This window comes from Sorex fumeus, unplaced genomic scaffold (assembly GCF_029834395.1).
Source record: "Sorex fumeus unplaced genomic scaffold, SorFum_2.1 ptg000039l, whole genome shotgun sequence".
Classification (NCBI taxonomy): domain Eukaryota; kingdom Metazoa; phylum Chordata; class Mammalia; order Eulipotyphla; family Soricidae; genus Sorex; species Sorex fumeus.
In genome coordinates this window covers 23,617,806-23,642,611 of record NW_026606096.1, presented here as the reverse complement: position 1 = coordinate 23,642,611, position 24,806 = coordinate 23,617,806, and the positions used below count along the sequence as shown (strand labels likewise).

Below are 24,806 nucleotides of genomic sequence, written 5' to 3'. Positions count from 1 at the left end.
GGAAAATAGAAGTTTTGAGGCCAGGGGGATAGCTCAAAGGACTTCATGTGGGAGACCTCAAGTTGAATCCCAGGAACTGCTCCCTCCTCAACTCAACTACTGGATATAGTTCCAGTAGTCCCTGGGAACGACTAGCCTCAGCACAATATTGGCAGGCCTGCATCATTGCGGGCTTAGCATGACAGGAGTGGCCTCAGAGTCACCCCCCCCCACCCCAAACCACTGCCAGTCTCACTTCTAAAACAGAGGACCAAGTCCAGTAGTTACTTCACAATTTGAAACTACAATGCTTTCTTATTCTTTTCACTCATTCCTGCAACACATCCATGCATCCCTGAAATTCATCCTGTACAAATCATTCTCTATTTTTGCCACCTCTAGTCTATCTCACTTGCTGTTCTCATGCCTTTGCCACACCCCTGTTGACTCTATTTTAGTACTTTATACTAAGAGTCTATGAGGTGCTAGTCTAAGTCTTTCTGAATCTTCCTGACCTGATATGCATGGGATTTGCACTCCTCTCTCTTAACTAGTACTTGTATGCTTAATTACTATGCTTATTCCTAGTTGTTGCAGAACACTGTTGTATGTCAAACAACTCCACTGTCCCCTGCTCTCCTTCCTGAAACCGGATGTCTTTGTGCAGGTAAACAACCTGTAGATTCAGCCCTGACAGCAAGTTTTGGGGAATGAAGAAGAAGCTCTATACCAATCCCGCCCCTTTCCCTTAACAGTTGGTAAGGAAGGTATAGCCAGAGAGCAGTGACCTCTAATATCAGGATTACTCTCCTCCACACACTAATGGTTTGCAAAGTTGCTCATGATAATTTGTTTTAAGAATTCAATAATCCAACACCAAGCCCACTATCAATGTCATCTCCCCTCCACTATGGTCTCCATCTTCCTAACCAGGCTTCAAGTCAGCCCCTCATACCAGACTCACAATAGTTTATTTTATATTACTTGTTACCACTAAATGGTTAATGGAATGACAGAAAAAAAATCTTCAGTCAGAGAAAATTTGTGAAACTCTTGTCTCTCATTGTGGGGACATTAAGTCCTTGTCTGGGGATTTAAATTAAGTGTTTTACTGTTGTTGCAAGTTAAAACTTCCGTGCTAATGTTTTCATTAGTCTAGACTACTTGGCTTGTATATTACATTCCCATCCAATCTGGTGTGTTCTTACTGGGATGTTAGCATTGTAGAGTGCGATGATGCCGTGCACTCCAGAAAATCCAGAATATTTAACTGGGCAGTTTGGATGGAGGCCGCCAGGGCTTCATAGGGACCTGCTCCCGCTTCCAAGATGGCCCAGAGGTATCAGCTAGGACTGGGTCAGGATTATGTTTCCTCCTGTTATCATCACAAGGTCACCATATTGTACTCAATTTTGTTTTAGTTTGGTTTAGGGGAAATCACACCTCGCAGTGCTCAAGGAACTCCAAGAACAAAGAACTACAGTGTAGAATTGGGTGAGCCAAAGAAGTCGGTCTAAATGAATGTGATGGAGGCACCTTGACCCTTTTAATAGCTCTCTGGTTTCAGGGACAAAGGGGCTGATTTTAACTTTTTCTTTTTCTTACCATCATGAAGAAGACTGGGTTGAAGTCAAACCTAATGATTACCTTTTATTTTATTTTGCAAATAGGGTCCACACCCAGAGGCATGGAGGAAAAGGGTTGTAGGCAGATCTATGGCCATTCTTGGCTTTACAGTGTTCAGCCTGGTGGTGGTGGTGTGGTGTTCAGGATGAGCTGTGCTCAGGGCCCATGATGGTCACATCTGGCAATACAAGAGACAATAGGGTGGGTGGCGATTTCACTCAGGGCTTCCTGCAGGATGAGCACATGCTACTGAACCTCAGTGACTTACTCTTAGGTCAGTTCTGCATAATGAGGATGGCTCTCGAGGATAGAACTTCAAGAAAAAAGCTTGATGTGACACATTGGATATCTCTGGGCAAACATTTAAGATCATTTATGCCAAAAAGTGGCCAATTGTGACTTTTCTTCCTCTTTGTTCTTTTAAGAAGTACAAGCAACCATTTTGCTTGGAAAATAAATTCTGATGATGCACTAAAGGGACTCTGATGGCTTTATTAGCTAAATAAACAATATTGCCTTTTTTTATTTCAGTTATATGCTATGCAGCTAAGACATCTTTTTAACTCTTCGTAAAAGCAGTTGTTTTTCTTCAAGTTTTATCACCCACCAGCTTGCACTGACATTGTAAGACTGAGGTAAGAAATCTCTCCTTGAAATTGTATCCACAGAGTGAAAAGAAGAAAATGAGTATTTGACTTTTGGAGTTCTGCATGGTGGGACAAATCCATCCAGCTTGATGGTTCCATAATAAATTATTTATATGCTTTCCAATAAGAAACACGAACATGAGCTTTAAAAAATGGTTAACAGAGCAATCTAACCAAAATAATTGTACTTCGTATTTACCATCTTTGAAGATCAGTTGCATTTCATTTTAATTGCCTATTTATTTGTCTGTCTCTGTCCAAACAGACTACAAGCTACTTGAGGGAATGAGACATTGACTCATTCTTCTCTAATACCTACCACAGTGTTCAAGAACTGCTTGGTGAATATAAGTAAATATGTGACTAAATAATAATAGCACATTAATTCCACTATAAACAATATGAAGAGCAAAAATGACTAAAAGCATCTTATTATCACTTTGGTTCCACACCCAGATATGCTCAGGGATCACTCCTGGCAGTGCTCAGGGTGTGGAAATAGCAGTGTTAAGTCTTTAACCTAGATGCAAAGTATAGCTTCTGGGCTACCTCCTGGCCCACAAAGATATTTTAATATCTAAGAATTGGACAACTTTTCATCAACTAAAATATCTTAAAAACAAAACCCTCTTCTTCACTTAATATATTGAGAGTTTTCATCAGTTACCAAGATGTTTCCATGCTGAACCTATTCGAGTAATTTCTCTAAAATTTCTCTGCTCAGTTGTTTCAGTGAAAAAGAGGCACTTTCTTAAATTGTCAGATTTAGGAATCTAGCCTTTCTCTTTATATCAGCTTATATGTAATTAGATAATTTACTTCAGAGAAAAAAACAAACATAACCTATAAAAAGGAAATATAAATAATTATATTTTTCCCTAAAAGGTATTTCCTAGGAATAATACTTGTCACTCATGTAAATGCCTTGGAGACAGAATCAATGTTAACCCAATATAACTGTAAAAATCAAAGAATTAGAGCCCACTTTTACATTCACAGTTACCTTTATCTATATCTATTTGCCAATTTATGCACACAAAAAGTTGCAGAGATTACAGAAATTTTTTAACTCTTCCAGAAGAGAGCACCATAACACACACACACGCACACACGCGCGCACACATGCACGCACGCACATACACATGCACGTACAGTACTTACCTTTTTAAAAAATTTAATTAATAAATTTTTATTAGTGAAATACCATGAGGTACAGTTGTAGACTTACAAACTTTTGTGCTTTGGTTTCAGTGATCGAGTACCCATCCCTCCACCCGTGTCCATTCTCCATGACCAATGATCCCAGTAGCCCTCCCACCCCTTCCCATTCCCCCCATCCTACTCCATCTCTGTGTCAGGGCATTCTCTTAAGTTCTCTCTTTCCTTTAGAGTGTTGTGGTTTGCAATAGAGTTATTGAGTGGCCATCAAGTTTTGTCTACAGACTACTTTCAGCACATATCTCGTATTCTGAGTGACTCCTCCAAACATCCTTTACTTGGTGTTCTCTTCTCTATCTGAGTTGCCCTTTCCCCCAGCATGTGTTGCCAGCGTCCAAGCCATGGAGCAGATCTCCTGGTACTTATCTCAACTATTCCTGGGTGTTGGTTTCCCATTCTGTTACTTTATATTCCCCAGGTGAGTGTAGTGTTTCTATGTCTGTCCTTCTCTTTCTGACTCATTTCACTTAGCATGATACTTTCCATGTAGAATCACTTGTATGGAAATTTAATGACTTAATCTTTTCTAACAGCTACATAGTATTTCACTGTGTAGATGTACCAAAGTTTCTTTAGCCAGTCATCTGCTCTCGGGCACTTGCGTTTTTTTCCAGATTTTGGCTATTGTGAACAGTGCAGCAATGAATATACAAGTGCAGATGTCATTTTGAGTGTACTTTTTTTTGCCTCTCTGGAATATATTCCCAGGAGTGGTATTGCTGGGTCAAATGGGAGCTCAATTTCTAATTTTTTGAGAATCGTCCATACTGTTTTCCGGCTGCTGAACCAGTCGGCATTCCCACCAGCAGTGAAGGAGAATCCCTTTCTTGCCACATCAGCACCAACACCAGTTGCTTTTGTTCTTTTGGATGTGGGCCAGTCTCTCTGGTGTGAGATGTTTCTTCTTTGGGAAAGCTTCTGTTCATTTCATCACCCCATTTTTTGATGGGGTTTGATGTTTTCTTCTTGTGGAGTTCAACCTGTTCTTTGTGTATGCTTGATATCAACCCCTTATCAGATGGGTATTGGGTAAATATCCTTTCACATTCTGTAGGCTGTCTTTGTATTTTGGTCACTGTTTCTTTTGAGGTGCAGAAGTTCACACAGTACTAATCTTTTACCTCCCTATTCCCCCAATACCTCCACCATCTGGCTCACATATCCTGCAGGCTGTAAAAGCAATAAACCTAATCTGTGCATGGCTTGTTTTGCTCTTTGTACTAATGTCAATCATCAACAGGATATAAACATAACTTACTCTTTTACTTTAAAAAGGTGATTGGAAGAGCAGAAAGGACTTTAGGGGGGAAAGTCAACCAATTTTTGCCTTCTTTTAAAGACACAGATATATATATATATATGTATGTATATATATATATATATATATATATATATATATATAAGGGATTCCATTTCTCCAGACCCACCCAGTGTCAAACTTGAAAAGAAATTGAAATGAGACAAGCTTAAATTCTTAAAATACAGTTTGAAAGAAGATATTTGCATTTCAGTTTCTTAGCATGGCTACAGAGAGAAGTTATTTTTCTATTTTTCTTAAAACACAACCTGAACTTGAGAAAATTGGGCCTTGAGAGTAAAACATTTTAGTTGACTTGACAAAGGTCTACTCTCCAGCCCAGCCACATGGTGGGCAGACCCAGGCAGAAAACTTCCTTTGCTACATTTGAACTAAAATTTCTGGATAAATTCTTCAAAGAAACCATTGTTCCAATATGGCTGTCCAAAGGTAGGAAAATAAGAGAGTTTTTGAGCAGACAAACAAGCACCAGAAAATTATATTTCTGAAAGGTGTAAAGGTTGTGGTAGTTTACTGGCATCTATTGAGCCCCAATCTACAACGTTAATAACAAGGGGTGTAGGAAAAGGAGCCCCAAGTTGAAGCTAACATTTCACCCCTGCTTTCCAAAGGCCTTCCTCTACAATAAGAGACAAGATAAGCTGTCACCATTAATACCATGACTGGCTTGTCAATAGCCAGAAGACAGTGGTATGGTGGCTTCAAAATATTGAGGAAAAAAAAAACAAACATAAAACCAAAAAGCATATATCCAGACTGACTAACTTTAAAAACAAAAGTAAAATACAGAAATTTTTTAATAAATAGAATAGCATAATTACCACCCAGGAGATTTCACATAAAAATAAAAAGTATAAGGACACAATTAAAGAAGAAAAATAATCCTATAAATAATTATGAATGAAAGAAGAAATAGCTATATCCCAAAACAGACAGGGGTCACTGTCACTGTTATTGTCCTCCCATTGTTCATCAATTTTCCCGAGCGGGCCCAGTAATGTCTCCATCGTGAGACTTTGTTGGTACTGTGTTTGGCATATTGGAATACATCACAGGTAGCTTGCCAGGCTTTGCCGTGCGGGCAAGATACTCTCTGTAGTTTGCCGGGATCTCTGAGAGGGGCGGAAGAATCGAACTTGGGTCGGCTGCGTGCAAGGGAAATGCCCTACATGCTCTGCTATTGCTCCAGCCCACAGAGGGGTTAAGCTGACAAATAATGGATAGGAACGAGATGCAAACCAGTGTGAATAATAATAACTGACATACCTACCTCATCCAGTGAACTATTGGAGGTTCTTTCAGGATCAGCAGAATGAGACCCATTATTGTTACTGTTTTTGGCATATTGAATATGCCACGCAGAGCTTGCCAGACTCTGCCATGAGGGCAGGATACTCTCAGGAGTTTGTCGGGCTCTCTGAGAGGGATGAAAAATGTATATAAGACAATACAAGCAAGTACGTTAAAACCAAACACATGTGTGCTGCTTTAGGTACATCAATGGGCTAGACTATAAAGCTTCCGGGAGCTTTGTTTATAGTCTTGGATCTTGGCTGTTGATGGGATTACATGGCGCCAGGAGCAGTTTGTGGGTGTGGCTGACAAGCTATTGGAAAAAAGGGGGTTCTGGGTAGAGGTGGCCCAGTCCAGATCCGAGCAGGCTTGGACATCTCAGCCCCGGGTCCCGCATACCTCGGTTCCTCTGCCGGTTCCTTCATGCATGAGGCATGATTTTATTAGAAAAGAAAAACAGAATGAGCAACTGGAGAAGATGAATGAGAGAAAGCAATGCACAGAAACAGGAAAGTCACCATGAAAGGAGTGTAAATAATAACAGCCCCAGGCCTGAGAGTACAGTGGGTATGAGGAGGGTGCTGCCTTGCATGAGGACAAGCTGGGTTCAATTCATTGCACCCATATGGAACTCTGAGTCCCTTTAGCAGTGAACACCACTCAAAATAAAACAAACTTACAGAACAGGGACCAGAGGGATAGAGACAGTTCAATGGGCTGAGTGAACCATTTGCATGTAGGAGGCTGGAGTGCTATCCTCACCCCATAGGGTTTCCAAACCACAGCCAGAAGTAGCTCATGAGCACTGCTAGGTGTGCGTCCCCCAACAACATATAGAGTGAAAACTGACAGACATCTAAGATGAAACTGATCATTCTTCTTATCCTCTCTTGGGGATTTAACCCCTCTCTTTCAGGAAATGATATAGCAAGAAGGAAAAAAAAAATCAGGAAAAATACATTTGCAATTGGCATTATTTCAAAAAAAGTATTGATTCAAATGATTATATGCAATTTATTGCACTCCACAAATAAAGACAATGCCTTCTTTTCAATAATATTTGGAAAATTTAAATGTCTGGGTTTACCGAAGCCATCTTAAATTTCAACTAATGACAAACAGTTCAAATTCTTTACCCAACATGCAACCAATTAATTGAGAAAACTACAATTAAAATACATTTAAAAAACTTCATGCATACATTATACATGAAAATCTGGCACATCGCATATAATTTGAGAATAAAAATGGATGCTATAAAAATCTCAAATGGAGAAAAATAAAACTCACTCTGCGATGTGTGGATGAGTAGACTGACAGTATCTAGGAACTTAGCCTCATGCTACTGATAATGCAATTCTGAGCCCCATCAAAATTCTGACTCCAAATCCTTTTTTGGATTTGTTTTTGGCTACCTGACAGTGCTCAGGGGCTATTCCTGGCTCGGTGGCAGGGACAACATCTGACAGTGCTCTGGACACCATTTGTTGTGCCAGGATTTAGAAGCAGGGTCAGCTGCATGCAAGACAAGAAACTTATCGCCTGTCAGATATATCTAGCCATGGTCCATAGCTCTGTAAACAATACCTAATTGTGAAAACATATTCAGACAACTTAGTACTTTCTTCAACACATTCTTCAACACAATAAAAAATGCCCCAGCTGTTTAAAAAATATAGTAACACCATTAATACCAATAAAAGACAAGTAAAGAGTTAAACTAAAAAAAAAAAAACTGTCACTGTCCTCCCGTTGTTCATCAATTTGTTCGAGCAGGCCCAGTAATATTGTGAGACTTGTTACTGTGTTTGGCATATCGAATGCTTTACGGGTAACTTGCCAGGCTTTGCTGTGCGAGCAAGATACTCTCGGTAGCTTGCCGGGCTCTCTGAGAGGGGCGGAACAAATTCTATATATATTCAAATATTTATTATTAACCGAAATCATAGTAAGGGAAAGAAATTTAAAAATGACAACATTTTTAACTCATGGGAACTACTGATTGAAATCAAGTACAACAATAAAACTTTCCTATTAATGTAAATTTTCTTATATGTTAAAATGTCACTAAAATTACATAGGAAAGATCCTTGTTGGTATCAGGTGAGTAAAAAAAGCATCATAGTAGTAGATAGCATATTTAAAATATAACTCTTTAAATGCAAAATTTAAGAAAATGTATCCCCGTAAAGGGAAAAAAAACTGCTTCTTAGAAAGTCAGAGGAACAGCTTCAAATAATAAATTAAAATAGTCGATATCATCTCACTCCTTATTGATATATTAATCGCAAACCCTTTCCTACCATAATCAAAGATAGAGCAGTTTCAAATTCAATGTAAGTGATCAAAGTACAGGACTATAATGCTATTCAAAACTACCAAGGTTACAAAGAACAAAGTAAAAGGGAAAAGGTTACAGATTGCAGGAAGATGTGGACACCTGACATCTAAATATATTTAGACATCAAGGTCCCAAAGGGATCTTCAGTAGAAAATAAGCCAGCAGGTGGAAAGATTAAAATAAAGCTGCGATTCAGATAATGGTATTATAAAAATGCCAATTTCTTCATTTTAGATAGATGTTGTGTCAGAGTGATGACAGATGATAACAGTGAAGGAATATGGTTTAAGAGTAAAAATGGGGCACTAGTAAGCACATAAAAATGTGCGCATTGCCACTTATTGGTAGGGAAATGCAAATCAAAACACAATGAGATATCTTCTAACTCTAGCAAGAATGACATTTTTAAGAAAATACAGAAATAATCAGTATCAGTTGGGATATGGTGAGAAAGGGACCCACACTATTCCACCACTATTGATGAAAATGTCATCTGGTTGAAGCTCTGTGGAGGTTAAATATGGAGATTTTTTTAAGAAATAAGAATAGAACATCTGCAAGCCCCAGCAATGTCACTTTTAGCTATTGACCCTCTAAAAACAAAAACATTAATTTGAAAGGACATAACCTAGATATACATCTCTGGAACACAGGATCAAGAAGGTGCGGTACATTTACACAATGGAATACTATGCATCTGTAAAAAAGAATACAATCCTGCAAGCTGCCTCTATAGGAATGGAACAAGAGGGTACCATACTGAACGAAGTCACTCAGAAGGAGAGAGGAACATACAGAATGGTTTCTCATACATCAGATACAGAGTAGGAGAATACAAATTGCTAAAAACAACAGAAAGAGCTGGTCCATAGAACCAAATGTATAAGGGTGGAGAGAGTGGGGAAGAGGGGGTGGTGAAGAGGAGGAGATAGCAGGGACCTTTAGGAGATTAGTGGAGGGAAAGTGGACACTCTAGTGGTTGTTAAGGTGCTAGCACAAAGTATGCATGAAACTACCTTAGTGGTATCAGAGATCACCACAAAAGTTTAAAAACTAACAAGTAGTGTGCTGTAGAAACAAAGCAGTGTATGGATGGGTCCAGTAAGACAGAACCAAAGAAAGGTATAGTCACTTGCCTTGCAAGTGGCTGCTTCTGGCCAATCCTCCTGCAATCTCTGGCACCACATATGATCCCTAAGCAGTGCAGGGGTCATTATTGCACAGAGTCGGGAAGAGTCCTTGAACACTGCTGAGCACGGTCCATGCTGTGCGTCTCCTCACAAATACGAGAATCTGAATGGAAGGGCCTTGTTGCTAACTATATGTGCTGGGGCGTGGATAGTGAGTGCAGTAAGTTTTATAGTTAGAGGCAGGAAGCTGTAGCTCAGAAATTGTAGTGTAAATAAATAAGAAGAATAGCTGCAATCCAAAATTCATATATTCTAAAAAGAGATCTATAGAAAATATTGGTACTAACATCAAAACATTCTGTGAATCTAATGTTATTCTAGTTCATTTTTAAATAGGTAACTCTAAAATCAGAAAGAAGGGGCTGGAGAGATAGCACAGCGGGTTGGTGTTTCGCTTGCACGCGGCCAACCCAGGTTTGATTCCCAGCATCCCATATGGTCCCCTGAGCACCGCCAGAAGCAACTCCTGAGTGCAAAGCCAGGAATAACCCCATGTGCATCGCTGGGTGTGACCCAAAAAGCAAAAAATAAAATAAAATAAAATCAGAAAGATTTGCTTACTCGAGCAAATCGATGAACAACGGGAGGACAGTGACAGTGGACAGAAAGAATATAAAGAAACCCTCTAATACAATACATATAGATTTAGCAAGGGATGGAAAAGAACTGTATAAAACTTCTTCACAAATGATTCCATTTTTTTGCATAAATCCAAAATAATTCTTGGGACAATTATTAAAACAAGCAAAAGAGCTTAGTAAACTTTCATGGTATAAAATCAATACCAACAATTTAATTATATTTCTATGTATTGACATTTTAAAATTAGAAATGAATATTACAAAAAAATAACCTTTGAGTCATTATTACAAGACTTTCAATTTTTTTCATCATGAGCCATCAAGTCATGGCTGTTGCAATAAGAATCATGAGTTTTCAAAAAACTTGGCAAGCTACTTATCTTTAAAAGTCTATTAAAAAGTAGAACAGATATAACAAAAGTGAGAGAAAATGAGGCAACTTGCCTATCAGATCTCTTTCATAATGTTACAATAATTAAGGCGTTGTCATTTTGCTACACAGAAATCAAAGGAACAGAAGAGATTTCAGAAACAGACCATATCACATATAAAGAGCTGGCTGTTAACTGGCTTTACATGTCATGAATGCAAAGAAACAATTACTAAATAATATCAGGGTACTATTTGATACTTTAATGAAAAACCTCACACTATGCACAAAATTTAATTCCAGATGGATCAAAAACTTCCTTGGGAAAAGCAGGGATGGAGAGACAATTTAGAGGTAAAGGTGCTCACATTGCATTCAGTCAACCCCAATTCAATACCCGGCCCCTAAGCATTGCTAGGAGTAGGCCTTGAGCAGCCCCAGGACTCCCCTAAAACACTCATAGATAAAAAAAAATTATGAAAAGAAAAATTTAAAATGCCAGCATGAAAAACTGTGAGCAAAAGAACATGAATAGATTTTCCCAGAAATGGAAATGAGTAATAAATAGTAATACAGAATTTAGCAATACGAATAAAAACAAAAATACTAAGGTGACTTTTTTGTTTTTTTTTTCTTTTTGGGTGATGCATAGGGTGATGCATAGGGGTTACTCCTGGTTCTGCACTCAGGAATTACTCCTGGCGGTGATTGGAGGAGCATATGGAATGCTGGGGATTGAACCCGGGTTGGCCGCGTGCAAGGCAAATGCCCTACCCACTGTGCTATTGCTCCGGCCCCCCTGACGTGAGTTTTGTATGTATTATACTACAGGCTACAAAAATTCAAATATAAGGCCCAGAGAGAGAGCCCAGCAGGTGGAAGTGCATGCTTCGCATGCAAGAGACCTGGGTTTGATTCCTTGGATCACATGGTATCCTGTCCTAGAATTAGCGCCATCTTTGGTGAGTCTCAAGCTGTAATCTAGTAGAAGTCTCTAAAGATTACTAGGTGTGGCCCAAAGCCAAATAAAGGAAAATTAAGCAAAATTTATTCCTTGAGAAATCAAAAGGTTGGTGAGAATTTGGTTCTGCAGTAAGTGCTATAGACTACTTAAAGTACAGAGCGATCATTGTTAAGAATAAGAAGCCTACTTACAAATAATAAAAATTGAAAGATTTCTAGATGGCAATACAATGCTAAGATATAGCCTCGGTGAAAATGATTCTGCATTCTATACCCAGAGAACTGCAAACAAGTCAAACATTCAACAAAGTATAACAAACCAACAAGACTGTTTATACAACAGAATATTATATAACAAGGAAAGCCAACTTTCTATGATTCCTATGGCACCATAAACTAATTTTTAAAATATCATATTGCTTACTTTTCCTTAGTACACACAGCACTATTTACCTGATGCATATTTCAAAACAGGTGAAAATAATTTAATTTCTAAATAGGTGGTATATAAGTTAAAACACACATGTGGAAAACTGTAGAGAAATAACCAGGGTATAAAGGATAAGAAAAATGCTTGTGTGCAGAAATAAGAATATTATGGTAAAGAGGGCCTCAAAGGAAAGGTATTTCAGAGCTATTAAGGTAGAAATTTTTCCTGAGTCTACTACTTAGTAAAGTTTTCACACATGAAGAGCAGTAAGCAGGATGGTAGTCTGAGTTTTATTATTGACTAGACACTATTTCAGTATTGACTAGACACTATTTCACCGCATTAGGGATGACAGAATGATGGTGGTGTGAACAGTAGCAATAGCTTGGATTCAAATGCGAGGTGTTTTCTATTTGTTCATTTAAAGAAAATAGATTTCCGGAAGAGTGATAGCTATTGGTATTTTAATGTAAAGTGCTAAGTAGGCCAGATAAGTTCGGGAATGCTTGTGTGTAAGTACCTACATGGCCCAAGTACATATAAGCACACGTAGTTGTGCTTTCTTTCCTGTAACACATACAAGGTGTTATGTGACCTCTTAACACTGACTTGTACAAACTCGAACTAGAGGAAGAGAGAGAGGAAGTGCTAAGACCATGTTGGCTACCTCATTGTTATATAACAGTCCTTTGTCTCTGAGCCAGGAGACGCCAGTATTTCAACCAGTATCCATGAACCCATGCTACCTAACTTGCTGCTCTGGCAGAAGGGGAAAATCTTAAACCCTTCCCAGTATTTCACCAAATTATGGAATCAAAGATATGAGAAGGAGACAAGAGGTTTATACAGCATTGTGTAAAAGTACCTCTACGGGTTTGAGTGAATATGGCTTTAGAAATAACCCCAAATGACATTTATGACACCTACTTCTATAATCTCTCTCTCCTTATCTATGAATTGAAGGCTTGAATAGCACTGTCTCTAAAGATAGGATAGCTTCTCATTCTCAAAGTCAATGATGAAAGATCTTGGAGAAAAAAAAATAACTGGAATGCATAGCATAGAAAAAACTGTGAAAAACCGCTAACTATATAAATGTTCAAGATACAAATCGTGATGACAGCAAGTACAGAGTTTATTTCATCTGTATTGAAATATTTATCTATAATATACCGTAAAATGAAATTTCTCTTTTAACTTGTATATCAAAGAGAAAATAACCTCACAGAGCTCAAGTAAAATATTTTCATGATATACAAATGCCATTGAAGTGAAAAATCTTCAGTAAGACCACCCAACCTTGACAAGTGTATTCACAAAGGATTTAAAGAGTAATATTTGGATGACATACAGTAGGTGGTCTTCTGCGTGGGTGAAATACTCCAGCTGACTTTAGTTCATGAAAATGCTTCCAGGAGAATTATGATAAATTTCTACCTGGGAAACTATAATGTTAGCCTAAATTTCTAATTCTGTTTTCAGAACAGCATTTTTCCCATATGAGGAACTATTCAAACCTTTTAAACTTGAGTAAGTATGTATGTTTAATATGTGTATATGGACAGTGGAAACTATGTATAATATGCACATACAAGTATTGAATTTTAGTAGTTTATTGTTCAGTCTATTGATTTAGTTTTCAAATGCTCAACTGTAAAATGTTTGGTAAATATAAGAATTTTGATTTTCTAATACAAGTATATTTATTGTTTGACTTCCCATTTTCTAGTCATATTTTGATCAAATAATTCCGTTTTTATTATAATTTACTTTAAATTATTTCAGAAGCAAAGAAATTAATGAATATTTATACATGTGTATAAACACACACACATTTTCTACACTTTAGCTAAAGCTTTAAATACGGCATACTTTCAATAAAACTGGAAATTTCTCATACCAGGAAAACATTACAAAGGATACCATAACATTTGCATTATAAAATAAAATAGCTTGATAGACTATAGCAGTTGTTATAGTACTGTTGGAATTTCAAGTACAATAACCTTACTTGCATATGTCATCTTCTGGGTCTTCAAGCCCAAATCTTTCATCAAATGTAAGTTGAATCCATACATTTTCTTCTACTGCTACTAATCTCCATACCAGGACCATATTTCTTGGATAAGTATGAGGAAACCGTGGACTGTGAATACTTCCATTAGTAGACACAGTGATAATTCTTTCATGCTGAGGATTTTGTACTCCTAAAGCAAAAACATAGGTATAGACAGATATTTAGAACAAACAATCCAAAAATGGTAGGTTTAAAAAAAACCTTTGTAATCATTTACCATCCCTCCACACTATATACATTATAAAATAATATCACACTATCCAGAAAAGACTATTTTAATAACCTGTATGTACTTATATCTGAAAGAACATAGTATATTAGTCTTTTCACATCTAACTGCTGAAAAGTCTAACTACCAATTCTTGAGGATTACTAAATATAAGGATTATATTCAATGTACAACTTCAACTAATTAAATATGAAACACTTGAATAAAAAGAAACATTGGATAAGTGTATTTCTTATTTTAAAGTAAGAACTTATCGCTAAGATACAGGCATTGCAAGCTGCTGTCCCCAGTTCAATCCTTACACCACATGGTCCTCAAAGAAAGACTAAATGTACCCTTGGATGCTCCATCAGCACTACTGGGTGCATCCTGGGGGGGGTATGAGCACTGCAGGGGGGCCCAAATAACCCCCCCACAGCCTCTGAGCCCCAGCCACATGCTCAGGCCTTTGTACTGAATCACAAGCCTGTGACCTACCTGGAGTGGCCTGCATGGGAGACACAACTGACCACCAAATATAACGGGAGCTTGGTGCTGTGGTCAATTATTAAATCACTTGCCTTATTTTAGTTGTGCAAAATATGGCAATTACTAAGATACAAATAAACAGAAATGTATGGACAAAAAATTCACAAGCAGATTAATACAAGAGGAAGTAACCAGCTTTCCTACCAAACCACTGGAATAAATGAAGATATCTCAATACACATCACATCTTCCTTCTCCATTTGTTTTTTACACCTAACGCTATCAAATCAGAACGATCATTCTACCCATGGCGTCTGAAAAAACATCACCCAAACAGGCCCAATGATGTCCAATCGTAAATGACCTTGAAAGTAAATAAAACATCAAAATAATGGTCTGATTTTCGTTCTGAGAGAATAATTAGCACTGTAAGAAAATATAAAGGTAACAACTCTGTATGTTCTCAAACTGATTTTAGTATAATCTTACTTCTGGTAATGATTGAATAATCAGGCGCGCCCCCCCAGTGTCCTACCCACTTATACAATCCCTCGCCTTGAGGGAGCGGGATCGGAGAAAATGATGATGATGATGATAACCTACTCCTATGATGACATAAGCTAACTGTTCAACTCAGGCTGATTCTCTGTGTGGGCTACGCCAATCAGCTGAGTCCTACCACACACATGTACATTTCGGAGTCTCAGGAAAAGTCAATGAGGAGGAGAATTCTTTCTTGCTGGCTTTAAAAACGGAGGAAGTGGGGGTATGGTACTGCCAGCAGGTAAATCTGTACCTGTGAGGCGAGTGCATCAGCAACCTGATGGCACCATCAGACTTCCAGATATCCCAAAATTACTGCTGTGCCTTTGGTCAGACCCCAAAATCTTGGGGCAAAGTTTACCAAGAAAGTAAACGGCCAAAAGTTAGGTATGTGGGAGACACACCCACAAACCACCTCCGGCTCAGCTATATAATTGGAGGCATGGACTCTCTGGTTCCTGATCGAACTGCTTAATAGCCATGATCCCAGAGACTCAGAAATGAATCTTGGAACCCAAAGGCTTTTGGCAGAAATGCGTCCTGTTCCTGCAGTAGGTTACTGGTGCTGGGCCAATCCAGGTGGGAATAGGTTTCGTGCCTTGTCCTGTTCCCCCTGGCAGCCCAGTGACCACCATCCTCCAGAGGCCACAGCATAGCCAGGTTTGGGCCTGCAGTGATGAGACACGTGGGGCCTCACCAGATATGGGTGGAATCGGCCCTTTCCTCCCCATCCCAACGAGACCCCGAGTCACCACCTACAAACGACCTCTCTGGTTCCTGAGCAAGCAGATTAATGGCCATATTCCCAGAGACTCAGAAACAAATCTCGAAACCCAGTGGCTTGTGGCAGAAATGCATCTGGACCACAAATAAGGTGGTCGCTGCCTCAGAGCTTATTGGAAAGCCAGGTATGAGCTGGTGGTGATGGGGCAACTGCAGGCTCGTCCCTCACGCCCTACCAAGGTCACGAGTTGCCCCCCACAAGTGGCTTTCTGGCACGGCCATGACTTTAGAGGCAAAAGAACTTAATCCAGAGCATAGCAGCTTGCGGCAGAAAAGTGAATGGACCATTCAACTATGGCGCCATGCCTCCCTGGGAGGGAAAGGGTGTCGCTCCCTTCCACCTTTTCCCCTCCCCAGGGCAGCAAGGTGGCCGCCATCTCAGAGCTTATGGGAGGGCCAGGTATGAGCTGGCGGTGATGGGGCAACTGCAGTCTCATGGGAAGGGGGGTGGTACCGGCTCATCCTTTACGCCCTACTAAGGTTATGAGTTGCCCCCCACAAGCGGCTCTCCAGCACGGCCATGGCTCCAGAGGCAAAAGGACTTAATCCAGAGCCTGGTAGCTTGTGGCAAAAAAGTAAATGGACCAAGAGTTAAACTACGGTGTCATGCCTCCCCAGAAGGGAAAGAGTGTTGCTCCCTTCGGCCTTTTCCTCACCGGCAGCAAGGTGGCCGCTGCCTCGGAATTTATAGGAAAGCCAAGTATGAGCAGGCAGTGACGGGGCAACTGCAGTCTCATGGGAAGGGGGGTGGTACAGGCTCATCCTTCACGCCCTACCAAGGTAACGAGTTGCTCCCCACGAGTGGCTCTCCAGCACAGCTATAACACCAGACGCACTGAAACCAATCTTATAATGATCTGGCTCTTTGCAGAAATACAAAATCATTGTATGACATTATATGATTCTCATACCAGCTATAGAAAACAAAGTATTTCACAATGCCTTTTCAGCAATTCTGATTGTTGGGGGGAGGGGGGAATTCTAAACAATAATGGTGCATCTTTTGTCAAAATAATGAATATTATCAAAGTAGAGAAGAGTTAAGTAGAAATCATCTGCCTCACAGGCATTGGGAAGAGTGGGAGGGGGGTATATTGGGGTCCTTGGTGGTGAGAAATGAGCACTGATGAAGGGAAAGGTGTTTGATCATTGTATGACTGAGACTTAAACCTGAAAGCTTTGTAACTTTTCCCACAGTGATTTAGTAAATAAATATAAGAAGATAAAAAAATAAATAAAATTATGAAAAAAAGTGAAGTTCATGCCCAATTCAATCAGCTAATCAGTGGCTGAATAAATAGCAGTACTCCGAATAAAAAAAACAAAAAACAGAGGAAGTAAGGTGCCATGGGACAGAAGTTTCCAGAAAAAGAGCATTCTCAATGGATAGCATGCAAGAAAAACTCTACCTCAGTCCTAAAACCATCAAGGATTTGATTTTGCTGAGATGCAAACTCTGCAAAAAGGAACTGAACCTAGCTGACACCTAAATTTTAGCATTGGTAAATTCTGAGGAAAATCTCCTTCATGGTACCTGGATCCCGATCTATAGAAATAAGAGGAGGAATGAAGGGGAGTTTAAAAGTACTGAGTTCATGGTTGATTTCTTACACATACTAGAAAATGCATGTATCTTTTATTGCATGCATTGTCACTGTCACTGTTCTCCCGTTGTTCATCGATTTGCTTTAGCGGGCCCAGTAACATCTCCATTATGAGACTACTGTGTTTGGCATATCAAATACAAAGATGTCTAAATTACAATACGCATCTTTTTGCTTCTCATTTATTATATTAATCAAAAGAAAGCATCTTGCATGGATAGAATGAATGTTAAGGATATGATTTCAGGGGCTGGAACAATAGTGCAGTGGGAAGCTTGTTTGTCTTGCACGCGGCCAACCTGGGTTCAATACCCAGCATCCATATGGTGCTCTGAGTACTGGAAGGAGGCTAGAGTCCAGGCTTTACATACTAGAATTCTGGGATCAATCCCTAATATCACATGAACCCACGAATACCACCAGGAACAGCCCTAAGCAATTAGTGAAAGAACAGCCCCTCACAATCCCTGGTATGATCCCCAAACACAAGGAAACAATGACTCTGTATGTATACCAATTGCCAGTAGCATGGATTAGTTGGATTATAAAGGTTAAAGAGCAACCTATTTCATGCTGAAATAGCTAAAATGAATCTCGCAAGTTGTAGTTAAAACTTTTAAAGCAGTTTTTTTTATTTTAATAATTTTGCTATTTCAAGAATGAGTTTAGCATTATTTTAAACATATTACAAAGATAAGGTAAAATGAATATCATTTTCTTTCAGAATATGCTGTGTGCATTACCACATTAGCAAATACGCTTTAAGTGGCATAGGATTTTTAGGTGAAATAAAAAAAAGTCAAATCTGCCATTCTTTTCAGTGCCAAATGAGTCCTTAGCAATTAGTTACCTACATAAAAGCAAGTTTTGTCTTACTGAATGCTAATATCTGATACAGCAGCTGGTTATGTTAACATATTTGAAATCATCAATATCTGTACATAATTTGCAACACTTATATCTCCTAAAACCACAAAAGAATCTAGCAAGTTAAATGATGTCATCTGTATATTAACAAAATGACAATTAACAATTTAAAATGAATTAATAAATTTTCTTGAATTATTTAATTGAAATTTTTTGCCTAAACTCTCAATTTTCTGCCAGTTGCCTATGTATTTCAGAGGTGTTTATAGCAAGCCCTTCCAATTTTGGCAAATTATATGCATATATGTAAAGTGAGTGTTTACATTCACTGTTCCTAGGGATCAAACCCAGTTCTCATACATGTCAGGCAATTCACATCCCTGGTTCAGTAAATAATATTTTTAATAAACTAACTTTTCTACTTACATTTACTAAAATTTATCATTTGTACCACTCATCTCAAAATGCTTTATGTCTTCCAAGGCACATTTTACAAATTCAACAATATTTAACTCTTTTAAACACAACCTAGAAAATTACCTGATTAACAGATCTAAATTCTACCTTTTACATCTTTAGCAAAAGATCTCAGGACTGAAATGAACATTTTTAAAAAATATTTTTATTATTATTATTTTTGAGTCACCATAAGGTTCAGAGCTATACAGCTGATCATGGTCAATTTTCAGTCATACAATTTTTCAACACCCATCCCTCCACCAGTATACATTTCCCATCACCAATGTCCCTAGTTTCCCTCTCCCCTTCTCTCCCTTCCACCTCCCTCCTTCCCTCTCTCCCTCCTCCCTCCTCCCTCCCAACTCTTCTCTCTCTCTCTCTCTCTCTCTCTCTCTCTCTCTCTATATATATATATATATATATATATATATATATATATATCCCCCCTTCCCCCTTTTGGGGATATTAGGGTTTGCAAATACAGGTACTGAGATGTTATCATGTTTTCTCCTTTACCTGTTTTCAGCATGCATGTCTTATCCAGAGCGATCATTTCCAACTATCTTTGTCATGGTGGTCCCTTCTCTAACCAATTGCCTTCTCCCCCAGCATTTGTGGTAGGCTCCAGAAACTTTCTCAAAGAAGAAATATAAATGGCCAAAAGACACAGGAAAAGATGCTCTACATCTCTAATCATCAGGGAGATGCAAATCAAAACAATAGTGAGATATCATCTCACACCACAGAGACAGGCGCATATCCATAAAAACAAGAGCGACCAATGCTGGCATAGACGTGGGGAAAAAAGAACTCTTCTTCATTGTTTGTGGGAATGCCAACTGGTTCAGTCATTTTTTAAAACAATATGGGCATTCCTCAAAATGCTAGAAACTGAGCACCCATATGACTCAGCAATACCACTTCTTGGAATACATACATGGGCTGTTAAAAAGCACAGTAGAATTGACATCTGCACTTGTATGTTCATTGCAGCACTGTTCACAATAGACAGAATCTGGAAACAAGCCAAGTACCCAAGAATAGATGACTGGTTAAAGAAAATATGGTACATATACAGAATGGAATACCATGCAGCTGTTAGGAAAAAAATATGAAGTTATGAAATTTGCTTATAAATGGATGGACATGGAGAATATCATAGTGAGTGAAATCAGTCAGGAGAGGGATAAACATATAATTATTTGACTCATTTGTGGGATACCAAAAAAAAACCACACATCATAATATAAGACCAATAACCAAGAAAAGTTGAAACAAAAGCAAGGAGGATTGGTCCACAGTTGGAAGCCTCCCTAAAACGTACATCCTTAAATTATGTTTATATATCTTTTCCTTTTAAACAATATGTTCAACTAAAATTAAATGTAATCTAAGGATTAATAATATAGGCATTGTTTGTGGTAAAAGAATTGCAAATTGCCTTTTAATTTAAATTACTACTCCCCAAAAAATCATTTCAAAGTTCACTGAGGTTTGTCAACAAACACATCTGATTTGCAAATGACTGTCAATGTTTCATGTAAATCTCACACATCTAGGCATATAATCAGAAAAAAAATGAAAAGCAACAAACTAAGTTCTATCAAATTAACATTCCTCATTTGTAGTTCTGTTGTTGAAAAATTATCTTTCGAAACATGTAACTTTGCTAGTACTTTAGGAAAGAAACAAAGACACGCACTCAAACTTTTTTTTATTGAATAGCAACTTTTTCATGTTTAATGGAAAGAATATTCAATAAACTATATTAATTAAGGGCAAGAGAAATAGCTTAATAGGCTGCAGGCAGAAGGTCTGGGTTCAGTCCCTGCATTACATGGCCCACTAAGCACTGCTGGGAATGACTCCAGAGCACAGAACAAACACTACTGGGTGTGACTCCCAAACAAAAAACAAACAGAAAAAAGAAAAGTACCAATGAAATAAAACAAATATTTGCATCATATCACTAAAATATTTACAATACGCTTCTTGCAATACAGATCGAACAAGAATAAATCTTATTCATAGTTAATGAGTCCAGCATGAAAAAAAATCTAAACACTAAATTTTAAAATTTATAATTATAAACTATCTTATATTATTTTCCCAGCCCCCTTTCAGGAAAATTATTCACAGTAAAGAGAACAGAAACGAAAAAGAAGATTAATGATAAAATACTACAAAACTGTTAATTGCATACATACACGTAAAATTCAATTAAATTCAGCATAAAATCAAGAAGTTCATAATTACTGCTATGTATTACATAATCTTGTTAAAGATATATTTTTGACGAAAGAGGATAGAAATAAAAGGATCATATAAAACAGCACTAATTTTAATACTTGAAAATAAAATATTCCTAATAACTACAACATAGAAAAGCAGATTTCCGGATAACATGTCGCTAATAAAGAAAATAACCCATACCCTTCTTTATGCTAATAGTTTTAGTTGAAAAGCAGAAAGTAACTGATGTATAAGAAACTGAAATAAAGGTATCTCCCATCTTGGTTAACTTTCAGAGTTTAGAAGCCCTAACTCCAATTTAATGCAGACGGTCGGGTCTATAGTGACGTCACATATCAATTGATAGATTTTTAGATGCCCTCATTGAGATTTCTTATGCATTTACCTCTAAATATTTCTGCAACTTTTTTGTTTAGTTTTGATTTGGGGGTCACAACTGGCTATGCTAAAGGCATACTCGTGTCTCTGCACTCAAAGATCACTTCTGGAGGACTCAGGGGACCAGAAAGAGTTCCAAAGATTGAACCTAGTTCTGTGGCATGCAAGGAAATTGCCCTATTCACTGTTCTATCTCCCAGATCCCGATACTTCTAAATGCATATTAACTTCAAATTTCATTTTTTAAAGTTACTTGCGCAATAATCATTTGTAGTTATTTTCAAATATTTACTGATAAACACATACTCACTGGCGTGATTTTTTGATTTTCCTGTCATAATCTGTTGTTATCTAATTTGTTTAAATCACTATTTCACATTTGTATTCACGCTACCGAGAGTATCTCGTCCACATGGCAAAGCCTGGCAAGCTACCCATGACATATTCGATATGCCAAAACACAGTAACAACAATTCTCACAATGGAGACTTACTGGGCCCGCTGAAGAAAATCGATGAACAGTGGGAGGACAGTACAGTGCTATTCATGAACTCAAACAAAAACATTTACTTTCAGTAATTGCAAATATATAATCATATGATTTAACTACACATAAAATATTTATTTATTTATTTTCCTGCAACTATCTACTGGCTCCATATCTCTCTGTATAAAAAATTCATAAAAATTCCAAAATTTATGCTGAACAGAGCAAACACACCTTTTTAATAAACTTCAGTCTCTACAGAAGTAATGTTTTTATCTTAATATTTGAAATACTATTATACTTCCCTACAAAAAAATACCCTAGAACAGAAACTTAGGCTAAAATTTTTGTTCTCTCATTCATTCCACTTACAATTTTCCAAATCTTTAAACAATATCAATAAGAAGACAGCACAGTTAGTATTGTCTATGTCAGATGGTCTACAAATTGGAAATTGATAGTGCTCTATCAAATATGCCACAAAAATTATTTAAAATATGTCCAATTTATGTTTTAAATTTCTTAAACAGCTATAATTTTATTTCTCATGGGAATAAATTGTAAAAAAAAATCATATACTGAAAGCCTATTTTGTTTCATTTATTGTTCCAGGAAATTGTGACCTCAGAAATAAAGTCCGGTCAACTTAATTTTACAACTTTAGAATTGCAATTTATCATCATTTCCAAACTAGATATACTAGTAAAACAATATTCACTTGTCAAGTTGACTTCAGATTCCAACTTTTTTTGAATGCCATCTTTGATTTTTATTATATATTTCATCTGGAAAGGATATTTTATTTTTTATTTTATTTTGGAGGGGCTTTCTGGGTCACATCTGGTGATGCACAGGGATTACTCCTGGCTCTGCACTCAGGAATTACTCCTGGCGGTGCTCAGGGAACCATGTGGGATGCTGGGAATCGAACCCGGGTAGGCCACCTGTAAGGCAAATGCCCTACCCGCTGTGCCCCTGGAAAGGATACTTTAAACACAATGAACATTGAACTCTTTTTTCAACCCATAATAAATTTCTATAAGGCAAAACTATTTCTACTGAAATTTTTACAAACAGGTCACTTAGTGTTGGGTCTGTAATACAACCTAATACATATTGATAATAGAAAAATGACATTCAAAACTTGGCAGATACTTTCACATAGTTTTTATAATTTTGTCTTTCATTTCCATTCCAAGAGACTATACATGAATAAATAAGAATAACTGAGTCATTGATTATCAGAATAATAAGATAGGAATTGGTCATAATTTTCCCAACTAAAGCCTCCTAGTTAATATTTGATAGCTTTCTTAGTTCTTTCATTACAATCTACATATACTTTTCAGCTAAAGTTTTGAGGTTTTCGCATACTTATTATTTAGATTTTTTATTTTTTTAATATGCTTGCTGTAAGTTTATGGTAAACTGCTATTTTAGGGAAGACACTTGACATAACCTTCCTTTTTTTTATATAAACTATAGACTATCAAGAATGTTTTTAAAGTTTTCATTAAATAATACTTTTATAAATTTAAAGCCTCAATAATTACAAATTGGTGTGTATTGAAAGAGAAATTTTATTTATCACATTCTAACTCAAATACAGTGAGGAAAAAATATTACCTGGTATCAAGATTTACTTATGCAAAAGAAAAGGAGATTGCTTTATTAAGATAACACCAAATGGGACATATATTTCAGAAGTTCAGATTTACAAAGTTCAAATTGGTTCAGCAAGAAGCAAAGGTTTTTAAGAAGTGATTTCAATTTTTTTTTCAGAAAAAGGCTGCAATTTCCCTGACCTGACACCTGCTTTAGAAATGACAAAATTATTTTGCACCTACTGTAATGTTCAAGAACTCAACTATTGGATAAGGAAGGAGAGGCTCTGTTTCCAGAAATTTGCAACATGTCTTCCAAATGAAATGAGAGAAAGTCAAGAGAATAAACATCTTGTTAGCCTCTTCCATCACTATTCGGAAGCACCAATAAATAAACAAGTTTAGATTGCTCAGACCAAGAGTGATGTCCTTTTCCCTCAGTGCATGCAGAGTTTGAATGGACCAATCAGAGAAAATATAATAATTCACGTCCCCTCTCAGCATTAAGGGTAGACCATTTAAACATAGAAATAAAGTGCAAAAGTATCATAGTAATAAGCTGTCATAATGAAATCCAGTCTGATTAAAAATAAAACCAAAAGCTAAGAAAAAGTGGGTAGAAACATGGCAGCACAGAAAAAAACGGAGCTAAAAGCAAGTTCAAACCACACCAGTAAACAAATTCCATGTCTGGGCATTTCAGGTATGTGATTAAATAAGTCACTTTTACTATTTAAGTTAATTAGGGTGCAGATTATTTTCTAGGACTGCAGAAACAGTACAGTTGGCTAAGTGCACACTTGCATGCATGGAGCTACAGATTTGATCCCTGGCAACACTTGGCCCCTATGCTCTAATAGAAGCAACCCCCAATCATGACTTTCCCCCTAGAATCAGTGAGTGTAGACTCCCAAACCAAACAAAAAAAGTGTTGTTTTTATTTTTTGAAATATGTGCAATCAAAATCATAATGGGTTTCCTGTCCTGGGGTAGCCTTGGTTGGGGTGAATTATTCTAGTTCTAGTTTGTTTGCTTAGGTGTTACATTTTCATGCCTTAAAATATTCCAGTTGAAATCATGAAGGACATAGTACTTGTG

At 37.5% G+C, this 24,806-nt stretch overlaps 1 protein-coding gene across 1 annotated transcript in view; it reads right to left on the bottom strand.

The window, feature by feature from the left end:
* Positions 1-24,806, bottom strand: part of PDGFC (platelet derived growth factor C) — a 215,080-nt gene that overhangs the window by 84,246 nt on the left and 106,028 nt on the right. The window contains exon 3 of the mRNA XM_056119013.1: positions 13,968-14,163. Coding sequence (XP_055974988.1) covers positions 13,968-14,163 — 196 coding nt within the window. The remainder of the gene's footprint in view (positions 1-13,967; positions 14,164-24,806) is intronic.